General features: G+C 45.4%; 1 protein-coding gene across 3 annotated transcripts; it reads right to left on the bottom strand.

The window, feature by feature from the left end:
* Positions 1-2,981: 2,981 nt before the first annotated feature.
* Positions 2,982-25,942, bottom strand: Pak (serine/threonine-protein kinase PAK 3-like protein). 3 transcript variants are annotated; one of them, XM_089545531.1, is made up of 11 exons: positions 25,750-25,942; positions 20,894-21,062; positions 19,900-20,018; positions 17,154-17,420; positions 14,405-14,478; positions 14,175-14,264; positions 13,206-13,298; positions 9,759-9,992; positions 8,921-9,290; positions 6,013-6,347; positions 2,982-5,163 (listed from the first exon to the last, which is right to left on the bottom strand). In XM_089545531.1, exons 2-11 carry the CDS (start codon positions 20,950-20,952, stop codon positions 5,080-5,082), a joined length of 1,725 nt encoding a protein of 574 aa, XP_089401657.1. In that variant the 5' UTR covers positions 20,953-21,062; positions 25,750-25,942; the 3' UTR covers positions 2,982-5,079. The 3 variants fall into 3 exon arrangements, with proteins under 3 accessions (XP_089401657.1, XP_089401656.1, XP_089401658.1); XM_089545530.1 differs by having other exon boundaries at positions 20,894-21,008; positions 25,750-25,941; XM_089545532.1 differs by lacking the exon at positions 25,750-25,942 and adding an exon at positions 25,048-25,678 and having other exon boundaries at positions 20,894-21,008.
* Between the last annotated feature and the right edge of the window lie 884 nt (positions 25,943-26,826).

Here is a 26,826-nt window from a genome sequence, read left to right as displayed (position 1 = left end):
TCTCACTCTGGTTCCCAATATGCACATGACCCCATGCAATATGAGTTATAAACCCTCTCTGTTCATGCACTCAAGTCTTTGTATCATATAGCACGCATCTTTCTTATGCTTCACACAAGGCGGACTGCAACTGCAGTGAGCAAACTGCATTCTCTATCATGGCTGGTGAAATCAAAAGAATTGCAGTGTACCTCATGGTGATGGTAACAGTAACCCCATTAGCCGCACATATTTCAACACTGCACATATTTCAGCACAAGGAAATTCAAACTGAGAGTTCTTAAAATGGTGAAAAGAGGCAGGAAAATTTTCTGCCTCCCGTTGCTTTTTTCTGTAACCACACAAACAGTAACGCACTCCTGCCCACAGATTGTTACACCGATCCACAAAGCATAACGCAAGAATGGCGACATGACCATAACAGGCCAGGCACATACTGCCAGCATGTAACACATAAGAATGGTAATTTTCTTTGCGTACAGAAGAGAACATCACACCAAGACGTTATGTCCCGTGCTTTTGTGATGCTCTGGTGGCAACTAAAAAAAAGTGGACGCCAATCAACATACTATACTGAAATAATGTGCAAGCTGTACAATAATGCAAGAAGTTAGCTGTATGCAAAGCACAAGAGTTCTGCACCTTGAACTTCTGAGAAACAGATCCCAGCAGCAACACAAAGTTCAACTTCAAGATGCAGCAAGAAGCAAGCAGAGAAAACATAATATCCTCATGCAAAAAACTGCATGCACCAAGCAGCTTAACAAGACAGAACTGCACACCGGTACTACAACTGCGCACCATTTTGTTTGCTTCAGTGCACTAGGTGCAACACACCTGACAATCAAGCTGCCAGAAGAGTAAATACAAAAGGTAGAAAAAAAAGCTAACAAACAAACACAATCAGCAACGAAGCTGCCCAACTGCACACAGTGCAAATAATCTGAAAGGATGTAAGATCGCACTGCTGTCTTCTAACAAAAAATGAGCACACGATAATAAAGTACAGCAAGACAAAATAGAACACGATTCGGCTTGTAGCGGTTAGGAAGTAAGCACTGGCTCTTAGTACCGAAAACTCCTAAAACAAAGACGCATAAAACGAAAAATCACGAACTGGGGAAGCAAGAAAACTGATGGCACAGTTTTAGAAAGGATGTAAAAGCTAAGAATGTTGACTAAGAATGTTGAACACGGGAACAAGTGCTATTTATGCACAAATTATCATTATGCAAAATTTAAAAAGAAAAAGCAAGAGCCAGCAATTCTGCCTTGCAGTGCATGCAGTCTCAAGAAAAACATAAAATATAGGCCATTGTACTCTTTCCAATTATTCCTCGACACGCGAAGACAACATTATGCACCGAAATGAATCATCCCTAGAACACAGAGACAAAGTGCTAGAAAAACTCTATGTTGTGCAAAAACAATCCAACAATTCAGCTGGAGCGTGCCCCGTACAAATATCTGATGTAAGTGACGCCTCGGCACAAGAAACAAAACCACAAAACTTGACGAAACAAAGAATATGAGAGCAGCTGCAACTGAAAAATAGGGAACTAAGAGCTGCCATACAACACTGTTATGCAGCGGTGACCAGCAAAACACCACTTTGACGATCCTTACTGAAATTATGCACCAAAATACACTGGTTATTAAGAAGCCACGTGACACAAAACGATATTGCACAGGAAACACAACACAATGAAAACTCCAAAACCCAACAGCCTGAAACTAGTGTTAGTGGGAGATACATCAGCACAATAGAGTGAGTGACATTCCCCAGTTGGCTGCCTCACATTGACTCGATATATGGCTGTTAGCAGAGCAACTTCAAAGTGGACGCATACACTTTCCCAGCTGACTTCAGAGCAGTGCGTGCTCAGTCTGCTTTCTTCTCTTGTCAAGTGCAATAGATCATGTAATAGAACTTATAAAGGTTTTTTCAAACAACCGAGCAATAGAAAATAAGGACTGTGCCGTGGCAAAAGAAAATGTGACATGCAAGCCAACTGCCACATCACCAATCGCGCCTATCATTCATCTCTTTGGTACCATTTGCATAAGCTATGATGCTGCCACATGCCAAGGTTTGGAAGACCAGCAATGCCAAGAGCAAAAAAAAAAAAAACTTCATTGACGATTACTCTCACTGCCACTTCCACGCTCGATTGGTCAGTTGTAAAGGCTGCGTGGAGAGTGACAAAAAGAAATTGTGTAAATACTAGGGCGCCTGACCGATTATAAATAGAAGCCAACACTAAAAAGTAAATAGCATTACTATATAGTCATAAAACTGAACAAACTGCAAAAGTCACAGCTCGATTTGATGTGAACACAATTAAACAAGACTGCCACTCGACAATGCAAACCCCTAGAGAAGTGGGTGTGTTGAAAAACTCTCCACTGCCAAATAAAATATTCTGCTTCCGAGCTGCATTATTATAAAGTAGTTATATATGTCTCTTACTGCTGATGAAAACCGCACTACCGCACGAAGAGCTGCCAACAACCCGGCAAAACTGAGGCATGCTTCTAGCTAGTCCTGGGCCCCAACAGATGCAAGCTATAGAACAGGTATGTTAAAGCCAGTTCTGCAAAGGACAACTGTGCAATGATGATAGACTGGCCAACCAACCCAGCACTCAATTCGACACAAACCACCAAATCTCCAGCCGAATCCTCACAGTGCTGCTTTGAGTACAGCAAAAATGCACATAAGCCATGAAAGAGGATCATGTAATGTGTGCAATGCTGACTGTTCACACTTGCACACAATACTAACTCTCTAGCTGACACTGAAATAGACCAAGATAAAAGCACAGCTGATGCTGCTGCTGCTGCTACTCTCAGGTGCAATCAAGAGGCGCAACCAAGTGCACACGGAAGCAGTCGTGACAATGCCAACTGCACCAACCGCAGAAGCCTCACGCATTCACACATCACAAAATGCAGCCTATACTGGAACAGCAGCCGCAATCATTGATGCCTGTCAAAAGTCACACGTCCTAATCATCAGCACACACAGTGTCTCTGTGCTTACTCAAAAATATTGTAAATGAAGAAAGCACAGTCACATGACGACAATCACAGTTCTGGGGCTTAGCCATAAAACTCGCCAGAGAGCCAGTTTTGTATAGCAAGGAGAAGGACCTTTCTTTGTCTGTTTCGTGAAGTCAGCAAAGATATGACTTGCACATTTTTCATTCAAAGCTTGATAACACATGCCACTGATGCCACACTTTCATGCCTTCATGGCTTGAATTTTAACCCATTGCCAATCTGCACAGCAGCATCTAATACAGCAGCATCAATGTCATTGCGTCAATGTCACATCAATGTCATAGCTGCTCTGACCACTCACCACAGCTACTCTCAACCAAGGTTGAATGCTCAGCTATAAACCCTGTTCTGGTACTGAGCGAAGTGGCTGTACATTGCAATAAGCAGCAGCACGCTGCATTTGCCACAATGGAAAAGCAAAACACTGAGTGCAAGACGTCTTCCCACATGCACGTCACTAGCATAACTCTCAGAGGTTAACTTAAGTTTTGGTTAGCCTGTCCTGCACGTTCCTGCTATTACTGATATGCTACTGCTCGTAAGTTTATGGGCACCTTCTTGCAAGCACTCATGGTGGAAGCTCTCTTCTAGCAATTTATATAAATATTTGTGCCGTTACAAGAGAGAAGAGCTTTCAAAAAATCCAAAACAAGCATAATAAAGCTGACGCAGGACTATGCAGTGCAACTTGCTCGTAAAAAATTAACATTAAAGCGAATCGGCGACATCTCTTTGCTACATCCAGGTTTCTGTCCTGGTTGGAGTTATTACATGCTCAAGTTTCCCAAAAGCAGGAGCAATAGCTGTGTTGTAAGTGCCTCATCATTTATGGGAGGGCTTCCTACAACAGAGCCACAGTGCACTGAGAACGGGCCGTTTGTGAAAGTCAGTGACATGCATCAAGAAGCACCTTCAACACTCTGTAGGTCACTTTTTAAGAGTATGGTGGGAACCATTACTGGACAAACGCAGCAGCTTACTGGCCCATAATTTTACCCCGTACTGCTTTGTTGTATGCAGTCTTGTCTCACCTTGTTGCAACAAAAAATCTACCCCAAATACCCAACAATAAGTTACATCCTCGGAAACCATCCTGATGCCCCAGCAGTGCATGGTTCCTATAACCAGCGCGTTCCTAAATGCAGAGTAGGCTGACAATTGGTTTTTCTTCCCTAGAGACACTAAGCCCAGCAGTGTGGCCGACACGCCACGAGCGTTCCGAGTGTGAGACCTACAGCACTTGCCATGGGCCCTTGCCTGATTCGTCTCTTGCCTTGATGAGATCTTTCTTGCAGCACGTTGTGAACGAGGTACCTGCTGAGTGGTTGATGGTCACTCTGCTACTTCCGGTGACGGTGTCAAGGTCTCCAGTCATGTCCGGAGCTTCTGCATGCTGACAGCCCAGCAATGTTTCACGCGAGGCAGCCGAGGGCCAGAAAAATGCTACGCCCAGCAGCATGCGTGCATCTCACCATCCAGTGCGTAGAGTGATTCACACAGCTTTTCACAGGAAACCGAAGAAGGCATCTGCAAGTCGTGCAGTGCGTAGACGCCGTTTTGCACGTGAGTGTCCAAGGCAGCAACAGCGGGTCACAGAAAGCCATCCCAATATTGACGTGGAAAGCAAATCATAGTGTTGCCACACCCAGTGGCGAAGCTTGCAGGGCTAGTAGTGTGCGGCAGCTACCAGCCAGGCCACTACTGGTGAAAAGCCACCTGAGAGTGAATGCAGCACCGACCAGATAGGCCAGCCACCAATCCAACGAGTCGGGGCCAGCTTACCAGAGCCATTGCGATAGGCCCATTTTCGGAGCCCCTTCCTGCAGCTCTCGAGGCTGTGCTCCTTACAGTGACGGAGCCAGACCCAATTCCCCCCCCCCCCCCCCCCCTTTCTGAGGACATAATTAGAATCGGCCCCCTTCTTGAAATAGAGGACCACGAATCCGTTAGCCACGTAGACCGAAGCAGCGTGGTGGAAGGGGGCGGTGGGCCTGCCTCTTCTAGAGTACCAGTTCCTCAGTGGCTCTTGGCTGCTTCCTTAGCGGCGACGATGAGTGGGTGTAGACTGGTGAGCGGTCGTGCCAGCTTCAGAAATGGATGCTGGAGTGGGGAGAAAGAGAGAGTGAGGTTAAAAAAGAGAATGAAGTGAGGATTGCCTAGTGCTAAAATCACGTTTTCAGTGCTGCTGTAATGGGAAAGTGCAGCCGTAAATGCAAACTACCATTTTTTAAAAATCGTACCTCATGTATGTACATTTGCAAGTTTGAGCAGCCTAGATATCTAGGGACAGGGATGCGAAATTAGTAAGAAATATAAAAACTGATAATTAGAGAACGCTGGTTAGATGATGAAGAGGAAACCCTAAACAATGTGCACAGTAGTAGCACGTCAGGGAACGGCAGACAGCCTACAAAGTTTCAGGCCTAGTCTATCAGACAAGAACTAATCACTTCAGGTTAAGCAATGTAGAGAGGAACACACACAAGCAAAACAGCATTGAGGGATTACAGCGCAAGCAAGTCCACAACCTAGAAGAGGAGTTAAACTTATGAGCCAGTACTTTCACCTTATACTAACTGAGAGGTGCCATTAAGCCGTCACCATAAAAAATGCAGACAAATCATTCGACCTAGAATGCATGCACTGGCTGCACACAACGCCTGGCTTTTCTCAAGTTGTGCAGTCATTTGCCCCAGGCAGCTGTCAATTATGTCCCCTCAGGATGGAATGCCTTGAATTGGACCACTATTTTAGCCACTGAAGGACTCTCCCTGCACCTATGTCCATGAGACGATAACTGCTACCAAACAACAACACTTAATAGGGCAACAGAGTTTACAGTTTCTCTCCTGATTTGGTTGTCAGCTAGAGACCACTCACAATTTTTCTTTGGACAGAAAAAGAACAGCCAAACTGAATCACATAAAGGCACAAGCAGCTCCCTCTCACCTTGAGCAGCTCAGAGGCGGAGTAGCGGCGGTCCACGTCGACCTCGAGGCACCGGTCAAGCATGTCTTGGAAGACAGCGCTGAGCTTGTCGCGTTCCTTGATCTCAGGTTTGCCGTTGGTGGCAATGAGGTAGAGGGCACGCAGGGGGTTCTCATTGAGGTAGGGGGGCTCGCCCTCGACCATCTCAATGGCCATCACGCCCAGGGACCAGACGTCCACCTTGGGGCCATACTGCTTCCGCGTCACCACCTCAGGTGCCATCCAGTACGGTGTGCCCACCATGGTGGTGCGCTTACTCTGCTCGGGAGAGATCTGGGCGCAGAACCCAAAATCCGCTGCACAGCACAGGGGAAGAAGCGGTTAGATAGCCGTGAACAACATAAGCACACACATAAAAAAAGGATGATTACAGCTAGCAGTGTCTTCAAGTGGACGTTTTCATCATTAGAAGCACTTCGTCTCTCCTAGGAGCATAGCTTCTGCTTCAAAACATGGGAATTGATGACTGGCATGGCACTATGAGCTTCCTAATACAGCAAAACCTCGTTAAGAAGTACTACCTCAGGAGACCATGGAAAAACTATGTGGAAAGCACCAACATGCCCTAACCGAAAATGGCCTAAATATATTCATTGACCTGGTAAAGGATGATACCTGAGATAATATACATGAAAGAGGGCATGGGCAGAAGCTATTATGCAAGTGAGACCACAGAAATCCATTACCTATGTCTGTCACCAAGGCGGCCTTGCAGCTACTAGTGCAAACTCGAAAGCACTTAAAAAGGGTCCAAACTTCTTTAACAGCCCCACATTTGGGCAAGCAGGCAAAGTGCATCCATAGCTGGATATAAGTCAAGAGCAAAACAGAAACTGCTTCTCAGGCCCTCCAGGCAACGGCATGATCAATTGCCATTATGTTGTGATTAGTACTAATCCCCTTGTACCTGGTAGCATGACATCACAAGAGGCTGGCATAGGCTAGGGGATTAACCGTGACGTCATGACAATCAGTCATGACACCTGTGGCTGGAGGAAGTACCTTGTTTCTGCAGCTCTCAGCATCCACTTGAAAAGCACAGCATACAGGGTGTTTCACCTAAGACTTTCTGCAATTTTTAAAAATAAGCTATTTGAATTAGATGCGCGCTTTTTCTGTCATAGCATTGTCAGTGGTGTACTACATCATAATGCAGCTAAGACGTGCTAACTAGCAGGCTTGTTAACCAATATTTAATAGTTAACTTTTAAACTATTACCGTTGGGCTCCTTAATTATTGATAGGCATGTAGCCCACCGTAAGTAATACCCATATCAGTTTTTAGAATTTCGAAAACGCGGTTACCCTCGGCGCTGTGGCCCAACAAATTTCGCCTACATCGCGCCAAAATACATGCGGTTTGAGAAGCTTGCAGGCAAAGCAACCTCTCCAGTGAACCTAACTCGTCGAGATAGCCAAAATTTGTTGGGCCACAGCGCCGAGGATAATCGCGTTCTCGAAATTCTAAAAACGGATATGGACATTACTTACGGTGGGCTACATGGCTCTCATTAATTAAGGAGCCTAACGGTAATAGTTTAAAAGTTTACTATTAAATATTGGTTAACAAGCCTGCTAGTTAGCACGTCTTAGCTGCATTATGATGTACTACACCACTGACGATGCTATGCCAGAAAAAGCGCGCATCTAATTCAAATAGCTTATATTTAAAAATTGCAGAAAGTCTTAGGTGAAACACCCTGTATAACAGACAGCATATGCCTCTTTAAAAGTGGTCAGAGCGTGCCATGCAATGCAGCGACACTATGGGACTGCAATTACCCGCGGTGATGACATTAAACTTCAAAAATTTTTGCTCGCCCAAAACGAAAATTACCCCGATAAGCATCACTAACTACAATCACATTGGCTATGTGACAGCTGACAAAGGACAGGGTTAATTGGAGAGACATGGGACAGGCCTTTGCCCTGCAGTGAGCGTAGTCAAGCTGATGATGATGATGAATAAGCCACATTTTGTATTTTACTTGGACCACCTCTGTATGTAATTTAAGGCTGAACGTGAGGCAAATCACACTTTTTTGCATATCCAGAATTCGTTTTCATTCATTTATTCTGTTCTACTTGAATTACATTTTTACCAAATCGTACACATCCCAGACAGCCAATGAAGCGTTTTATATTGCTTATGAATGTCATGTACATTTTCTGCAAAATTGTGGTCCTTTTTAGGATCAAGCAAAGACATGAAAATACATAAACAGAGTTTCGTGGCTGATACTGAAGTACAATGCTCCTAAACTATTCAGGAAAAATACATAGAAAATGAGCTAACCTTATGTAAATTAACTAACCTTATGTAAATTTTTTAACGAGATCTAGTTTTGCACTGTTCTGGAAAACACAAAGGGGTGTCACACGACCAGAAAATTATTTTTCGCAGAAATCTCGATGGAAATTACTTTGCGCAGTGCAATAAAGAGTCATAAATTTTTCGTCAGAAATTGGGGAAGGCCAAGCATAAAGTATGGTGTGTTTGGCATTGGATGACCCAATATGAGTCACGTGTGGCTCACATCAGCCAAAGCTATAAAAAGTAACCCTGGGCAGACCAAGATTTTCAAGATAGGCACGCAATGGCTTCAGAACAGAAGCCTGCTGGTCTGCAACAGCTCTCACCCCTCAGACTTTTGGCACCATTTCATAGAATGCAGAGTTCAAGGATGAAGCAAGCCATAAGCTGCTAGCTGACCAACCAAGCATACAAAAAAGAAATACGAATAGCACAGAAAGAAAAAAGTCACCAGTACAGGAAGACTGCTGTCTTTTCAAGTCTTTCCAGTCAGCATGACAGTAAAAGGGTGCAATTTGAGCAATAAAAAAGGGGGAGCAAATTGGGGACACGCACTGAGCTTGACGCTGCCATCCATGCCGAGCAAGATGTTGTCACTCTTGATGTCGCGGTGGATGACGTGGTTGCGGTGCAGGAACTCCAGTGCCTGCAGGACCTCGCGGCAGACCGCAGCAATCTGCCCCTCGTCCATGCACGTCTCGGTGACGACATCCGTCAGCGAGCCGCCCGCCAGGTACTCCATGACGACCCAGAGCTCGCCGTCGCCCACCAAGTAGCTGTCCAGGTAGTTGACCACGTTTGGGTGCTTGTTCTCGCGCATCACCAGGATCTCATTGATGATGAGCTCCTTCTTGGGCTGCTGTGCCAGGTTCATCTGCTTGATGGCCACCTCCGTACCCGTCGACGTTTCGATTGCCGTGAACACCTGCAGAGAGACAGAGTACACCCCTCCCATTTCACTTCAAACCTTCTTCGTAGCCTTTCACATCACTTTTACATCACTCACTGCACAACTGCTCCTCATAAGGTACCGCAAAAGTAACACTACATCCTCTCTTTAAACGTACAAAACGTAAGAACTTGCTCAAAAACAACTTTTTCACCTCTCAAAAAAGAAAGAAGAAATCAGAAGAAGAAGAAGAACAAGCAGCAGACGACACAAGGTTCGGCCAGTATTGGTTATTGACGACGGTAATCATTTCATCATTAAACAGCGAAGGCAGCTATTTACGAGAAATTTTTAAAAGTATTTTTAAAATGTCTGACGAATCGAACGAACCTATATCTTGAAGAGAAATGGCTTGGAACAAGGAGTTATAAGGTGAAACATGCAGTTCCAAGCCCAACAATTCGGGGTTGCGACCCTTTCAGCATGCAACGGACGGATGCTCACCGTGCCTGAGGCGCCCTGCCCGATCTTCTCCATTTTGGTGTACTTGCGGTTGGGGTCGCCTACGGACACGATGCTGCGCAGCTTCTCCATGATCTCCTCGTCGGTCATCTTCTTCTTGCGGGGCCGTGTCACCGCACCCGGCGCAGCAGCCGTGCTGTTGTTGTTGGCAATGTCGCGCGCGTCATAGCCCAGGGCCGCCCCATTCTTGTTCTCCTCCTCGATGGGCTTTGTGTACTGCGCACCACAATGCAGCATAATTCTCACTGAGTGAACAACCACTGGAGAAACAAAGCCACCTGAATATAAACGCAACTGCAACACCTGGTATCAAGCCTCTGAACTTATCTCTCAGCAGGTGAAAGCTACAACCGCTGAGACACTGGCAGTGAACAACCGGCCTTGCATACTCGTGCGTATCTATCACTATTCAATGACTGGTAAATTCACTGCTGCTTATCGGCAAAGTTTTTCTCCTGATGCACCGGCATCTGAGTGACAGTGTGTGGTGCATTGAAAAGTTCAATCAAGAACATGCAACTCCGGTTAATGCATTTTCAAGAACGCTGGCTGCACAACTGCTTGAACATGTACCATCTATGCCAAAAGTAACCACGCAACAGGATTTGCTTGTCAGCCGAATAGAGGAGCCCATACGGCACCCCTTTATAAGGTGAAGACAAGGGTTTTCCAGACCTTGCACAGATTTGCAGCTTAACTCTTTCCGTACCATGGGGAAAAGGACCATTTTCTGAAGGTTCAGTACATTTTTTTTTCTGTAAAAACTATTGCATTCAATATTGATTGCAATACCCAGAAACAGAGCTGAATAAAGGTGCTTTCTATTAATATACGTTTAAACAATAAATTGCATGTTGCAACAAAAAATTTTAGTATTTGCTAAAAACGAGATTTCAAAAAAAAATTCAACAAAACTTGCAAAAACGCGCTTGTATTTTTAAAAAGAAAAAAAATGTTAAAAATCTTTTGAAATATGCAAAATGTTTGCTACTCTATTGGCCACTCTCTGCAAAAAAAAAAATCATTTCTATCTTGAATAGTATTGTTGCTACAAAACAATAACTGGAAACCCTATAGTTGTGCATCGGAGCGCAGCCGCCTGTGTTTCAGGCTGGTTTCCATCATCACCGATGTGAAAACTGAATCATCTTCAGCACCATGCAACATTTTCAGGCTCGTTGTTGCACAGGACGTCAATTCAATCACTCGCAGACCAAATGGAGTCCTGAGATTTGCTATGTCTTAGAGCGCGTGGTGCGCATGTGGAGGCTGCCAAGCGACTTTGATGGTACGGAATCTTCGGAGTGCGTTTAAAAAATGCCGTTTTGTAGGGGCAAAAAAAACTACATCGGAAACAAAACTTCAGTTCTACGGCTACAAGCCAGATGCGCATCGTGCCTGTAAGCAACGCGGAAGGCTCCGAAGTCGAGCGGCGAAGACGTCATCTGCGGGCAACATGGCGGGCAATGAGCGCAAGTCCGCATCTTCATTTCTTCGCAGCGCGTTAGAAAGTGCCCCCTCGCGTGACAAAAGAAAACTACATCGGAAACAAAACTTTGGTTCCTGGTCTACAAACTACATCTGCAGCGTGGTCATTAGCAATGCAGAAGGTTCTGAAATCGGGATATGAATGAACTTTAGCGGGCTAACGATGCTCAATGGGCGCGGTAGGGAAAGAATTAAGGGTGTCAGAAGTGCACTGCTACGCAGCTAATAAACAAACCCCATTGCCTGGTTACTTTCGGCAAAGACGGTAACCGCTTTAGACTTGCTTTTATAAGAGCAGTACAAAAGCATTGCACTTTCGCGTTTTCCATTGCCAAACCCTGAACATTACCAGACGTTTTGTTCTGAACCAAACTGAAACAGAAATCACTGGGCATTTGCATAAACTACAACACATAACAGAAATCACTGGGCATTTGCAAAATCTACAACACAATGATGTACAAGGTACTGTCATGCTCAGTACAACCTGCAACAAACATCAGGTGGTCGGAGTTCACTTTATGAAGTAGTGCAATTCAAAGCTCTGCAGAAACGTTATGCACTCAGCATCCCTGCAGTGTGCCAACACGTACGATGTCATCACGAGGTATTTATTAGCTGTCAAGTACAAACTAGAATAAGGCCACCGCTGGTATGTCGCAAGTAATGCTAAGCGCGATTGTACCTCGAACTACTATATGCTAGGAATTATTCCTCAAGGTTTATAATTATCATATGACAATGACGTAAGTCTCTACTAGCAATGATCTCTGCAGCAAGGTGACGTGAATTTTTCTACGACACTGCCCCGTATCTCACGGCAAGTGCCAATAGGAGCTGTAGCTGTAGGAAAAATGCACACCAGTGCTAATGCTGCAGTTTGCAGAGGACAAAAAGAGGAGGGGAGGAACTAAAAGAAAGAAAATTTACAAAACCTGAAGGATAGAAACCACAAGCTATGTGGGTCAAACTAGGTGTCGAAACATCACTTTAAGCTGTCAGCATGCAAACTTAATGCCACTCTGGCATTCAGGGCAACCTAGAAACAGCAGAGTGTTGCATGCATCAGGAGTCTCGAGGCCGCTACTAAAGTCAACAGATTTTCTGGCCGGAGGCATACTGGCTGCTCAAATTATTTGGAATAATTTACGTTTTTAAATTACGGGCCACAGAAAACCTATGAATTATTGGTATTTATACAAACAAACTGCTTTCATGCAAAAGAAGCTTTACTGAAATATAATGTGTTGGCACTGTGCTACGATAACCATTACAAGCAAGACCAGTGTCCACCAGCCACATCGTGTGGGGCCAGCCAGGTTCTAGCAAATCACTCAGCTTGATGGCTGTCAATCATCTAAAACTGACAACTCTTCATTTGCTGTTCTTACCTGAATCTACTCATTTTTCCCAAATACGATTCCTTAATCTGCATTCCATTTGATGCCAATAGCATGTAGTACTACCAGCATATGAAATGAAATTCCTGTTTCCTATAACATGCTCTTTCACACTTCTGCATCCACCCGAGTAGGAACCTAACACAATTCAAGCTTGGGCATGAAAAGGTGTGCCTGGAGCACAATAGATAGCAGTGACAATGGCACATCATGAACTGAGTGATAATATAGAAAATGCATTCGCATTTAATTTTTATGTAGGCAGTGCGACGATGTTTCCCACATAGATTTGCGCTTGCAGTGTCGCAGTACCTGTTATTAAGTGATAGTCCACGATGCCCTCTGTGCCACAGTCTATACGATGAACGATCATGGCTTTTATGGAAGCTCGAGAGGTGGCAACACAATGACGAAAGGCAACATTTTCAGAAGCCAAGCTCAGACCACTCGGTCTACCTAGTACACGCAGTCTCATGCAGCCTCGAATTGGGAGGAATGAGCATGTGAAACAGTACAGCAGAGGTAGAAGACAGTGTCTCACAATAGACTTGGTCTTGTCTGGCCGGGTGGCAATGGGGGGTGGCGGGCCTGGCTCGTCATCATCTTCCTCGGGAGAAGACGGCTCCTGCTGAGACTGCAAAGAGACCAAGCTCTACGCTGCAGTTAAGCCTTCACAACAGATTCCCATTAGAGCTAGCAATCTGAAGCACCAAGTCAGTGCTGCCCCCAAACTGCATACCAACAGCAAATGCTAACACAAAATTTCTGAATGAGAGGTGCACTCGCACTCTATCAGTGCACCTAACATGCATACCTATGCATCTAAATTTGCCAGCTATAGTAATGAGCAATGCAGTATGCTGGAGACAGGGAATACGACAGCCATGCATGCAGTATCTGTATACTCAACAATAGCTTTTCTTGTAAATGAAAGGAAGGCTACAGGAGTGGGGCATCCGTCAAATGTGTTATTCCGCCAAACCGTGCGCCTCACTACCTGGCATGTACCCCTCCCTGCGGTAACTTCATGCTGTTACTCGAGCTGCTGGTGCCATTTGTTGAAGCTCCTTGTAGCAAGATGTGCCTAGCAAATTTGTTGTAATTATGAAAACTGCTTTATATTTTACTTTCAAGATTGAAAGCTGGCAGCTGTGCTAAAGATACTCCTTAAGTAATGACTATTGATGATATACTAAGTTTTAAGAGAAAACTAAAAGCTGCAAGCGGGAACAATATTACACTGTGTAACAAGAGAGGGGGCAGGGTGTGTTTCGCTTTCTAGCTTCTGCTCAATGGCCAGAAAAAGTTGCGGAGCGTAGGGTATGTGAAATGCACTAATTTTCTGAAAGGCAAGGGCCAAAATAATGCCAGAACTACCAAGAATCCTTCATCAGAGTTCTAAGGATTCCACTTCTGTGATCGGCATTCACATTTAATAATTAAAACAAACCTGCAGTACCACATAACAAAAAAAGAAAAGAGCAGGCGCCATGTGAGCACAAGCACTAACCTTATAGATGATCTTCTCGGGGACATTCTTTCGGGGCTCGTGGGGCGACAAGAACTTGGGTGCATTTTCTGGCTCAGATATGCTGTCCTCCTGTGATGCCAAGAGTAAAGGGTTGCAGGAGGTAAATGTCTTGGTGTGTGCCCTAACTGACCGCCAGACTCAACAGGCACACACAAGCCATCTGCATTGAACAACACACAGGTAGGGTCATAACCATGGGCCTGACTCACCGAGGTGGATGATCCAATCACCGTCGTCGCGACAGCATACTTGTCTCCCAAGTAACTTGGGCGGGGAGAGGGATCTGCAAGTAGGAGACAAAGAGCAGCGAGCGTGTGCTTCACATGACCTCACTACCTCACTGGCACGATCAAGGCCCCATAGCAGTGAGTTTACGTTTCTTCGGTCTCAAGCTCACTGCTTGCTCCTTCTCCTTCTCTTACGCTAAATGATAATAGTGCGTAACTCAAAGAGTTCTATAGACCCAGGCTTGTTCTTGGGATACTCCTCTTAAATCGAATGATAATGGTGTGTGTAAACAAAGCTCGGTCAAAAAAAATGAAATGCACAGTTGCTATCACCCTCATCCCTATCTAAGGTAAGGGGCAGCAGTAGCTGCACGGTTATCCCTACACCAGTCAAGGGTGATGGACCTGCTACAGCTGCTATCTGAAGACATCACTTCTGCTGAAAGACAATTTGCAGACATAGCATACCAACTGCAGTAGCTGAAACTTCGAAGGATAAAAAAAGGGTAAAATAATGGACAAGCATTCCGAGGAAAGAGAACAGAAGGCACAAAAGCATGCTGCAGCACAAAGAAAAGAAAAATGGCACCCAAATCTACATAGTCATAAAACTAAAACAACACAAGATAGATGAGAGAGAGAGAATTGTGGGAATGGAAAAAAGGAAAAAGGAAACCCCATGAAATGCAGTTGTAGGAGTGTAAACAAGAAGCAGGGTTGGAAGAGACAATGCCAGAGTGTTACGTACGTGAGATCTGCCACAGCTCTACAAGCTCAGCTGGTGAGTTCCAGTGTAAAGCAGGTGGAAAGTGAGGAGGTGAAGAAACAAAAGGTGTGGAGTGGGAACACATTAGAAAGAGAAGAGCATGACACAGTGAGAGGGCAGGCAAACATTGGAAACAAAGCCACATAAGTAATAAAAACTCACGGAACCAATGGCACTAGCAGAATGAACCTTGCAATCCCATCCCCCAAAATGACAACACAATGCCAAGCCTCTGGCACACAACCAATCCCAATGAGCTTGTGACCACTGACCACCAACTACAGTGGCCACCAGCTTTATGAATGTTCACAGTCCAGCACTTAACTTTGTTCGATGGTGTTCATGAATAGCCACAATAGATGTACACTGATTAAAAGAGCATTAAAAAAAACAATGCTACAATAAAAGTAAACAGTTTGTGTACCACAAGACCTATTGCTGTAGATGTTTACTCACTCACACTTATTTTGTTCAAAACAAAATGCCAGCTCCACAGCCTGTAAGATGTAAACAATGCTCTTCCATTTGTGTGGCATGATGTTCTTCTTTTTTCATATATTGTACATTTCTTTTTTATCCTTTCCAGCCGCTATGATGAATGAGAAAAGCTGCAATAAACGAAAAGAGCAACCCCGCACCAATGTCGCAATAGCAACAGCTGTAGACAGAGACATCTTTCGTTTTTATTAATTTGTGGCAGCTATGCTTGCAAAAAAAGGTATGGCTCTGAAATGAGGCATGCAGCATCGCCTACCATCAGCTGGCCTGTAGCTGATGCCAAACAAATTTTAGAACAGTACTTTCCACACAGCTAAGTTAGACAGAATACTTATTTTCTAAATATGGTTATTGATCTATTCGTTGCTTTCCTTGAAGTATCTTCATATCTGTCAAATAACATGCATGTTTTAGAGAGACTGCAAAGATGTGAAACAGCTGGTCATGTGCACGGCCCTCCAATACCACTGATGATCGCCCTTGATGAGCATTAAACTGATCATATGTCAGGGATACGACCAAATCCAGCGTTAAACCACTGGCTCAAGTCCTATGCTGTACAGAGCCAGCTTGGCCGGTGTACATTCAGAATTAAAATGAAGGCTAAGCAACTTAGCTTTCACCTACTCAAATTTAGATTCTCCAAGGCAGCTCAATTTCAGGAAGCAGAACAAAATACAAGAGCACAGCTGGCACATTGATTGCTCCATCCTTCACTGCCAAGTCAATGGGAGAGCAACTGACTGTCACACCAGATAATGTTTATCAGTCTAGTTTGGCAGATGTGAAACCAGTCCCCTTTAGTGATGCTGACGTCTTTGTTTCACAATTTCACATTCAGAGACAGCTACACGAAGATGCTATTGTTCATTATCCTCTTCTTTTTTCTGTTTCGTTTTAATTTGCAATATCATTAAGCCTTTACTTTTGCATTTAGTTCACTTTTCTCTTCCTTATGTTTTCATTCTTCCATCATTTATTTGACAGTTTTTCTGTTTAATGCACTACTACCCCCCCCAAAAATGCTCCCTGGGCACTGAGAGTACCTGAACGAAACAAATAAATAAATGTTAGCGCCTTTATGGAAAAAGCCAACAGAATTCTGAAAGTGCTGAGTGAAAATGGCATTTTATCGCCTTTTCTATAATCACGCTCATGCCAGGCAGTGCCTAATAGGGTAACCTCCAAGAGTACTAATAAACTAAGAAGAAAAAAAAAGGAAGACTAAGCAGCAGTTCGGCCTCAAGAGGGCCCCGGTGTTCCTCTCCCGTGTGCTTTCCTTTTGCCTTTACTACGTACAGGTGAATACCAACCTTTACCACCCGATTCTTGGCCGATCCCCCAGAGTGGGTATGTGCCATTCTGTCGTAGGCTACAACAACAACAACAAGAGGGCGACCACAAATCTCCACTGTCACGGAGCCGAGAGAGTGCTTCTGCTGAGTAAGACTGCCCGCTGAGACTCACCAAGTGTCCGGTTCATGGTCATGTACTTGGAGGCTCCTTTGTCCTTGGTGGAGGCATCGTACCAGTTGAGCACGTCCAGCACAGCCTGGGGGTTTTTCTTCTGCTCCAGCTTGGTTATGTTGGAGTTCTGGAGCAGCCGCGCCCACGAATCCGGCATGCCTGTGAACTCGCCCGTCACGGCGTCGAAGCCCACGTGCACCGTGTGCTCAAAGTTGGTTGGCGGCGAGATGATGGGCTTCTCAAGCTCCTTGCGCTCCTTCTTGGCACCTGCACCCACACCCAAGCCGGAAGCAACATTTTAGCAGCCGCACATGCCTCTTGAGCTTGTAATGGTTTAAACTATACTATGTACAACTCAATACTGACAGTGAATGCTTTTAAACATTGCATGGTGGTTGGACATGTAAATAATGGTTACAGATGGCATACCAGACATGGGGTTCTAATGCTTAAAAGCATTCATCATCATCAGTTAAGCTGATGATGGCCGAGTGGTTCAAGCATTCATTCTAATATATCAAGTCTAACATGTCTTACATCTTTGCGAGCACGAGCCAGCTAACACTGAACCGTTCAGGTAACAAACTCGTAATCGTGCAGTGACGTTTTCTTATCAGCACCTGAAAAACGGTTGACTGATCTGAGACCTTAGCGTTGGAATTTAATTCTGCACACAAAACTTTATAGCTCCTTTAAACTGTTCACGAGAACAGTCCCATGCGAGTTTGAAGTGAGCTTTCATAACAGCACTAGCAAGCTAGAGTCCGAGAAACTTTCAGGAAAACTCCCAAACGACGCTCTGTATCCAGATTGGCAACGTGATATTCATTGCGGCTGTTGATGCGGATCCATAGCTACAGTGGGGTGGCCGCGGTCGACCGATGGCGCGAAAACGAAACTAAGCCGCGCTGCACGAAGCGCAGCTGCGCGAGCAGGATTTGATACTTTCGTTTACGTCACCCGATTGTTGCTGTCCCAAACGGCTAAAAAACTAAAACCGTGCGGGTTGAAAGAGAACGCCGCGACTGCAGGAGCGCACGCTTACCCCCCCCCCCCCCCCCCCCCTTCCCCTTTCGCTCGCCCCTCTACCTTCCGCAAATCCCGTGTCAGTATGCGCCGCGTCAACTAAGCAGTCGAAAACGATAGACGCCCGTTTAGTTTCTTCGCCGAAGCGCTCACAGCCAGAACGTCGACTGTCTCGCAGTCTGGCGCGATGACACACCACGTGGTTTTTCCGATCCGCGAGCGCGCTTTTGAAGCGTGCCAACAATGGCCCTAAGAACACGAAAGGCGAAAGTCCATTTATGTGACAGTTCAGCGTAAGAAACTAATGTGCGCCGTTCGGACACACCGCGAGGTCAACCCGGGAGTTTAGGACAGAAGGGAAATCCGCGATTTTCGAATATTCGTTCCAATACTTCGAACGGCAAAAGCGCCGTCAATATCAAATAAAAAAACACTCTTCACAAACTTCGATTCTATTTCGCGTATCCGCCGACCTCTACTTTCTGCGGCACTGTCGCGAAAGTCAACAGTGAACGCCACCAGCACTTTTGAAAGAACCGGCATCATACGACCGCGCGGGCCAACGCGGAGCCGAAAGCCCAGAGCTTGCGCTAACAGCTTCCAATGCACTGCCACAGAAAGTTCCTCCGGTATATTAGGTCACGTGTTTTTTACCTCTGAGCTTCAACCAAAACATTGCAGCAAGGAAGGATTCGTCCAGGCTGGGAGTACGCTGAAAGCAGCGCGCTGACGCAGGTCCGACGCGACCCGCCATGCCCGCCAAACGCGGGCGGGTCACGTGGGTCAAAGCTCAACTTTTGGTTTCGGTTTTGAACTCGCCGGAACTCCTTAGTGGCCTTTTGCGGTAGATGTGGCGCAAACGTGAGCGAAAATAGGACTTGGAGGCAGCATGAGGTAGAATTGCCCATTTGGCACAGTTTGGCGCAAATGGAGCAGCAATTCCACCATTGCTATAGTCAGATACAACTTAAGTCTGCAGTGAAGCTTCGCCCACATTCAGCCTCCGCGCACAGAATTCCTCCACGACGAAAAAGTAGTCCGCTGCTTAAACGTTTCTTGTTACGTAAACAAGAAGCTTATCACAAGAAAAAAAATTATGAGCTCTAGAATTTTGATACGTGGACTGCTTGATATAGTCGAACATTAAAAATCTATTTTCGCTTACCGTTGCGATTGGCCAGCGGAGTAATACAGGACGATGCGGACCGCGGCCCAGTGTCAGCACTGTTTTTTTTTTAAGTTGCATCCTACTATAGGCTACACCACTTCAAAATGGCTATCATGGGGTTCTTTTTGTTTTGGACATCACGAGTCTTGGATCAAATGGTGACAGAATTTTGAAATCCAACTTTCGCGCCAATATATGTCTTTTCCTGCCAGACAAACACCAGCATCGCCAGAGAATACGCATGCTGGTCATTTTCATTCATGTACTATCACACTCAGTATGAGCTGTGACAGGAGGTCAGTTCTCAAAGCAGTGCCAGACCCGTGTTGCTTGAAATTTGTGCACTTAGCCATTGATGCAAGGAAGAATGTGTACGCAATATTTGTGGAATCTAAGAGCTCCGTATCGGGGCTAAATATTTTACAATAAAGCGGAATCCTCAGCTGGTTCACTCCAGACGCATTGCAACTCATACTGAGCACAATAGTACAACTGTCAACACATAGCACCCCTCCCAGTCAGACAGACAAATGAAGAGGGTGTGATGAGTACCTTTGGAGGGCTTGAGCTTGCCCTTCTTCTCCAGCTCGGGCTCCTTGGGCAGCGGCCGCATGTCCACGGGCACCGAGGACGAGTCCCGCACCGGTGTTACACTTGCGCCCCGCACCGTGCTACAGTGCAGAACATGCATGCGCTTGCACACAAAGCTTTCACAGCCCACCCCTTCACCTCCACAGCAGCAAACTAAAATATACCGCAGACAACATACACACAACACGTGGCTAGGTTAAAACATAAAAACAAATAATAGGTGTGTGTAAGACAAACCTGAACCAGTGAGCTCCACAAATCTACTGAGCAGTTAGCTCCACTTCATGCTAGATATTTCGTCAATATGTGATAGGAAAATTTTTTAGCCAAGGTGCTCTTTCACCAAGCTGCCCTAGCACCATTTCAAATGAAATCATAATCCTCAATGTGCAAATTTTCACACGTGCTTTGCCCCAGCTGACGCACTGGCCATTACAAAGGTTGTGGAGACATGTACCTAAACCTTGAGCTCCCCGAACTTTCCCTTCCCACAGAGCCATCAGTGACCTTGTTTGTGTGCAGTTATAGAAGCCGCGACCAAAGCGTGCTAGCAGCACAGCTTTGGCATTTTCTACTGGCATGTGTGGCACTGGCATGAAAGAAATCTGGTTGTTCCGACGTCAGCTTTGAAAGCATGGTGCACAAGATTGTACGCAATGCACCAGCGGTACTTAGCAGTGAGAAGGAGCCTTGCAAGTGAAAGGCAGCCATCGCCTCAAAAGTAACTTTAGTCTCCTCTGCTTATAACTTTCACAGGAAAGCAGATGTGCCTGGAATGGCTACCCTATATTGCTACAGTGGGGGGTTAAGAAAACAATATTACTTTAGTGCTGTGCTTCCTACCAGTGCCAAAAAAAAATGCATGGTTTAATTCACTGATTAGAATCAAACGTCATGACACTGCTGCTAGAGCTAAAAAGGGCTTGATCCTCAAAGAAGCCTAATGCAGCCTCACCTAGCACTGGTGAGCCGAACAGGGGGTGCGGGCGGCTTGTCATCCATGTTGTCAGCCATGTTCCACCACTGCTACTGGCCCCAAGAGGGACGCAGGGTCAGGCCACCAACCGTTCCTTAAGGGAATGAGAACAGTGTTCCGGCTGAGGCAAACAGCTCCCAGTAGATTACTGTCATATGAAGGCATACAAACCATGTGTCAGCACAATGTTCACTGAATTGTCTGGCATCTGTTCATAACACATCTCAAGTAGCCCTAAAAAAGAATAGATCTGCCAAAATGATACAGCGCATGGTAGCCCGGAAAGAATAAAGTCAAACAGGTAATGCAGAAACAATACTTTAGACACAGCAGAAGATGTATACACACACTGAGCTCACTCCATGACGGGCACTCAAAACCTTCAAAATCTGCACACAATAACAAAACAGGCTTAAAAAACAAGTGCAGTTACCCTGTAACAAACAAGTGCATTTACCCTGTATATCAAATAAGTGCATTTACCCTGTATATCAAACAGACATTAGGCTGATGTCAATTACATTGTTACTCTATGATTTGAGTGCCCACAGAATAAATTAACTCATGACCGATCATGAGAACAGTATTTTATCAGTTCATTTGATGTTTAGAAGATATGAATAATCACAAAACCCTAAAACTTAATGATATAATTATAGACAACATCAACTGAACAAAAAATAAATCAAATTTTCACAGAAACTTTAAGGAAAAGAAATCGGGGTTTATTCTTCATGTATTTTTTTTGTGCCTAAAAGCACCACTGAGTAAGAACTGCAAGTTTAAGGAATCCCCAATATATAATCTAAAGCGTAGAATGGCCCTTTCCCTCTGTGACACCTGCACCTTTGGCAGAAGTGATAATGTTTCGCCAAACACTACAGTAAGTGCTGCTGCTTTAGCATAATCTATGGCTGCTGCCTGTTAAATAAAAAGAACTCGCAAAAACTTGCACGCACTGCTTTCATTACCACATGGCATCAGCCAACAAAGTTGCATACATCCATATAATATATATTAAAGTAAAGCCTGCTGGTTACTCATAGCAGGTATGGGAAAACCCACAAAAGCTGGCTTAAAGAACTCCACACAGCTGACATCAAAATACTGGTTGGCAATCTAACTCGAAGCTGAAGCGATGAGAATGGACGGACCTCAAAAAGGAATTTCTAGCAAAGTTTTAAAACAGAACATGCCAAGTTTCTGTTTTATCACCTCTCACTTTCTAAATCTCATCCTGCAGCAAAATGTGCAAGCAAAACCTGCTAGCAGTATAAATACTAATTCAACTGGGATAACCTCTCGGATATCCGGAACAATATGATATAGCTCTACTGGTGACACATTCTGCATTTTCATGCTGGCGTAACAAGGTGCAGGATTTCCTTGACTAACTTATTTGTCGAATGCAGCATTTTCTGGCATACATGGCTAAGCAAACCAACAGCACTGCTTACTTTCCACAGATCATAAACGTATTGTAAGCTGTGTAGCTGCCTGCGACACTGACGATGAGGTTGATAATGTCAAAACACAACTCAAGTGACTTTCAAGAACAGTTCAGAAAGTTTTTCAAGGTAACAGCTGATGTTTCATACAGCAAATGACTATCTCTAGCTCAGTACACCAACATTAATACAGCAAGAGCTTCAGATCCACAATAAAATCAAGTAAGGTGGCCGTAGTCAGCGATTTAGCCGTATTCTTTGCACAAGAGGGTGGAATCAACATCAGCCAAGACATCGTATATGCAGAGTGACAAAGATATGAAGCAGTGGAGGCACCTTGCCCAGCTTTTATCAGCGATAAGTGATAACACACACTCTTCACTACTTGTGACTCACAATAGCCTCTGAAATGCTTTCAGAAGGAACGTACAACCTAGCATTTTTTTAACACCAGTCACCTTCATTTCAAAAAACACTAACTGCCTGAGGAAGAATCCTGTTTCCGCAACGCTAATGCCCAAATAAATCTGGAGAGAGTAGCACAGCTGGCACATGAAATGGCGGAACCTGTGAATCAGATGCCTCATGATACGTGTCCATCAGAGCTGCAGACAGCACACAAAAGGTCTTACGGAGATGAACACTGTTCCTGAGCTCCTTTCAGCACCTTTCCAAGGTCAATGTTCATTTAAATAAATGTATATGAAAATAAAACATGCGAGCTGCTGCTCCTCAGAAAAGAAAAATCAATCATTGTGAAAAGAAACAGGCCTTTGCAATTCCAGCAAGGGTTCAAAAAGAAAAACTGGCCCGATTTCCACTGCCTTCTGAAACACCTAGAGATCCAAAAGTGATGTCACCACAGTATTCTTGTCAGCAAGTCAAGTTATCAGCGACATCCTGCTAGACTGTGCACAAAGGCGTGGCTGTGTGTTATTTATGGCTTGTACAGTGGTGCTCCTCTCGCCCCTCGCTCTCATGTGATTGCCCCAAAGCGTGAAGACATCTCAGCTCACAATATGGCCACGACTAACTCGCATGACTTTGTCGCAACTGCCACAAATTTTTTGCAAGTGGAGGGGCACTTCAGTTTCTTTCTGGAGAGCATGCGAAGCATTTCAATCCCTGTCTCCATAAATGTGTAACTGCTGTGACCAAGAAAGCTTTTGCACAGCACTCTTTTCTTTTTCCCTTCCAGCTGTGCATAGTGAATAGAAGCGCATGTGCAAGCAATAAGAAAAAAAAACTGTTCTGTTCAAAAGCCAAAACACAGCTGCCACACTGAAAAGTGCATTTTCCTTCTAATAGTTCAGCCGGAAGTTTGCCAATTTACCACAAACAAGAGGTGCATTCAACATAGACAATTCTATTATGACTGAGAACGTTTTTTTAAAGCTTATTTTAATGAGCTGCGATGCTGGCAGGTGTCTTCTAAAAAGCAAAGCATGTCAGAGCTATCGGGCTTAGTCTGGAAGCATTGTAGCTTAGTGGCTTTGGCCTCTGGCTGCTGAGTTTAGTCCTGACCACAGCAGCCATATTTTGATGGAGATGAAAATACCAAAACACCTGTGTGTTGTGTGACGTCAGCGCATTTTAAAAAAACTGCAGGCTGTCTAAACTACTTCAGAGCCCTCCACCGCGGTGTCCCTCATAGCCCCCATGTCGCTTCGGTATGTTAAGCCCCAAAATTCACAATTCACTCATCGAAAAAAAAAAACAGAGGAGTACCACACACATTAACTATATAAGTCTCATTCAATGCCACAGCTAAAAATTCACAGAACAAACTCAGGTTCAACACAGGTTCAGCCCCATGGAAGAGCTCATGCTTTGTCATTACAAGGCTACGGCAATCCGTGAAAGATTAGTGCACTAACAAAAAAACTATTCAATGTGGTGAACATTGTCACGTGAGCAATTGTGGCTTGCAGTTATGATGCATATTATGACCGAAAGCCTCTTTGCAGATTTCAGAACAAACACATGTTAAACAAATGCATCTGCGTCCAAAGTTGAACAGCGTAGGCACAAGCATGCGTAATGGGATTTATTAACGGTGAGAGGGCATAAGCCTTAGGTTCCAGCAGCATATGACATATACGTCATCACGTAGCGCTAGATAACATGCAATGCGTGCGAATATTTGTGAACTAAAAAAAAAAAAATGCGCGGCTTCCATTCAAAAGTGAAAGCATAGGTGAAAGTTCCTCGGCGTCATAACCGCGCTCACCGGACCCGGCAGAGTGAAAGAGAAGCCCAGTGTGAAGCACTGCACATGTATCACTGTAGCTGAGATGCCTGCATATCAGCATTTCTCCGACAACACTAAACCGATAATGAACAAACTACTTCTTCAAGCGATGTGCGCCTGCCATTTTGCAATACGGCTCAAAGACGACCAGTGACTTTTTTCCGCTCTGGCTCAGAACAGCCGGTGGCGAAGGAAGCTGTCAGATCGGTGTCAGGCAACGTAGAATGAAAAATGAGCGGCCCTCCTCGGGAAACGGGTCAGCTCACGTAACCAAAATAATAAACAACAGCTCGCCCGCAAACAGCACTCCGCACGATCAGCTCAGATGAATTGTTTACACTACAGACGCCTGCAGCGGCGGCTTTGCCAGCTCCGGGGTTTCAGCCACGAGCTCGCACCCGCGAAGGCCGACACGCCGGCGCGCGCGCGCTTACCTCACGAAAAATTGACTCGGAGACTTCAGGCTAGGCGCACCTCCGAGGATCGCCTCACCTCCGTAGGGGCGGCAGCAATTCGAGCGTCAGGAATTCACACGATAAGGGTTAGGTGATACGGCGCCTGTTGAGGCACATCGCCGCCGCTAGAATAACGGCACCGCGGGGATACGGGAGACGACGACACGCGCAACCGCGGTTTACGGTTTCCCCGCTGCACGCGCATAGCCCCGGGAAAACGCGCAATGATTTTAGGAAGAATCGAGTGTGTCTCGAGCGTGCGAAATCAGCTCAGTCGCAAACCGACGGCACGGCGCACAGGCTCTTCGTGGGGGACCGCGAGCTCGCTCAGCTAGCTTCGCATGTCAATCATCGTAACAGCAGCAGCAGAGCTGAGTGCACATGGACCGTAGGCATCGCGGTACACTGACGCTGGCGTTTTGCTCAGGATACCGGCAGCTTTATTTCGATGCAGGCCACGAAAACGGTTCCTCGCGGATAATCCGGCTCCAGCTAACGAGTCTAGCGCAAAAGCCGCGCTCCTTAGGATGGCAAAGCGCACTACACGGGGGTGAGGCGGCGAGAACCCGCCTCGCGAAGTGCTGTCTCCGCGATCGGAGGTGCCGATGTCTTTCCGAGTACCGAGGACTATCTGCGTCGATCCTGAGTGTCCTTCGGTTCGCACCTAGCGATGCAACCCACCTTCATTCTAGCGCATCCACGCCTTTTCAGATCCAGGTCCACTCGTCGCTGCTAGCATCTCCCACAACATTTTACCACCATCGCGACCGCCACACACACACGCACGCACACACACACGCACAATCCAAAGGGATTAAAAAGACGCACAAAAAAAATCGGCGGACGCTGCACGGACGCTGCTTTAGGCTGTGACGTCACGAGATAGACCCACCTCCACCCCTCCTATGAGTCATCTGGAGTGAACAACAACAGCAAATACGTGTCTGGAATCAAATCGTTGGTTTAATTGCAATGAAACCGGCGCAAAGGTTGCGATTTTCATTTCCCGTTTCTCGCAGTTGCTTTTATGCGTGGGCTGAGGCTCTCGCTGCGCAATAATCGCGCTAGAACTCACCACGACCAAACTGGCCGTTCTAAATATAAATAACGCTAGCTATTTTGCCACTAAAGACACTTTTATTAGTAACTAAATTTTGATTCGTTTATGAGCGTGATAACTACTCTGAACTTCTGACTATATTTATATATTTTGATCATTACAGTTACGGTTTTGATTACAGCAGACGATTGTCACCTCGTGGGCAACGCGGGTTGTCAAGGTGACCATGGAGTACCGTTACAAGCGGCGCTTGCCATATTGCGCGATACCGAACGTCCTAACTTGTATGTGATCGTTAACAGGTGCATCCACCTTACCCCGTGGCATTTGAACATGTGGCGCGTTAATGTTTTCGAGCGTCAGTCTGCGAACGCGCATGTTATCGTAGGTGGCTCAAATGCGCGAACACGTGTGGTACGATTAACCGTGGCTCTTAAAACCTTGTGCTAAGTTTTGTGAGAGAAGGCTTCAACTCAAGTTGTGCTTCGAGAACCGTAGTTCGCTCCAGAACATACAACACGCCATTGTCCCGTGAACGAGATGCTGTCCTCTAGCAAGGTTTAATTATACTTTTCGCATTTTGAATTCCGCCCCTCGTCCTGCACGCACTGGTAACCGTGCAGTAACTTATTGTCTCGACCTTTCAAAACCCTTAGACTTCATTCAAGGACATGATCAAGCAGGCTTTCGTAAAGATT

Source organism: Amblyomma mixtum, chromosome 5, assembly GCF_055824585.1.
Source record: "Amblyomma mixtum isolate Tamu chromosome 5, ASM5582458v1, whole genome shotgun sequence".
Taxonomy (NCBI): domain Eukaryota; kingdom Metazoa; phylum Arthropoda; class Arachnida; order Ixodida; family Ixodidae; genus Amblyomma; species Amblyomma mixtum.
Note: the sequence above shows the minus strand (reverse complement) of the source record. Positions and strands in the feature narration are given on the sequence as shown.

What these genes read in the sequence shown, in the direction of transcription:
- Pak (XM_089545531.1), bottom strand. Translation starts at nt 20,952, where the DNA reads ATGGCTGACAACATGGATGACAAGCCGCCCGCACCCCCTGTTCGGCTC. An exon ending in GGATGGCAGCGTCAAGCTCA is followed by an intron (nt 6,348 to 8,920) that starts GTGCGTGTCCCC and finishes TGTGCTGTGCAG; the next exon opens with CGGATTTTGGGTTCTGCGCC. An exon ending in CCGCCTCTGAGCTGCTCAAG is followed by an intron (nt 5,164 to 6,012) that starts GTGAGAGGGAGC and finishes TCCCCACTCCAG; the next exon opens with CATCCATTTCTGAAGCTGGC.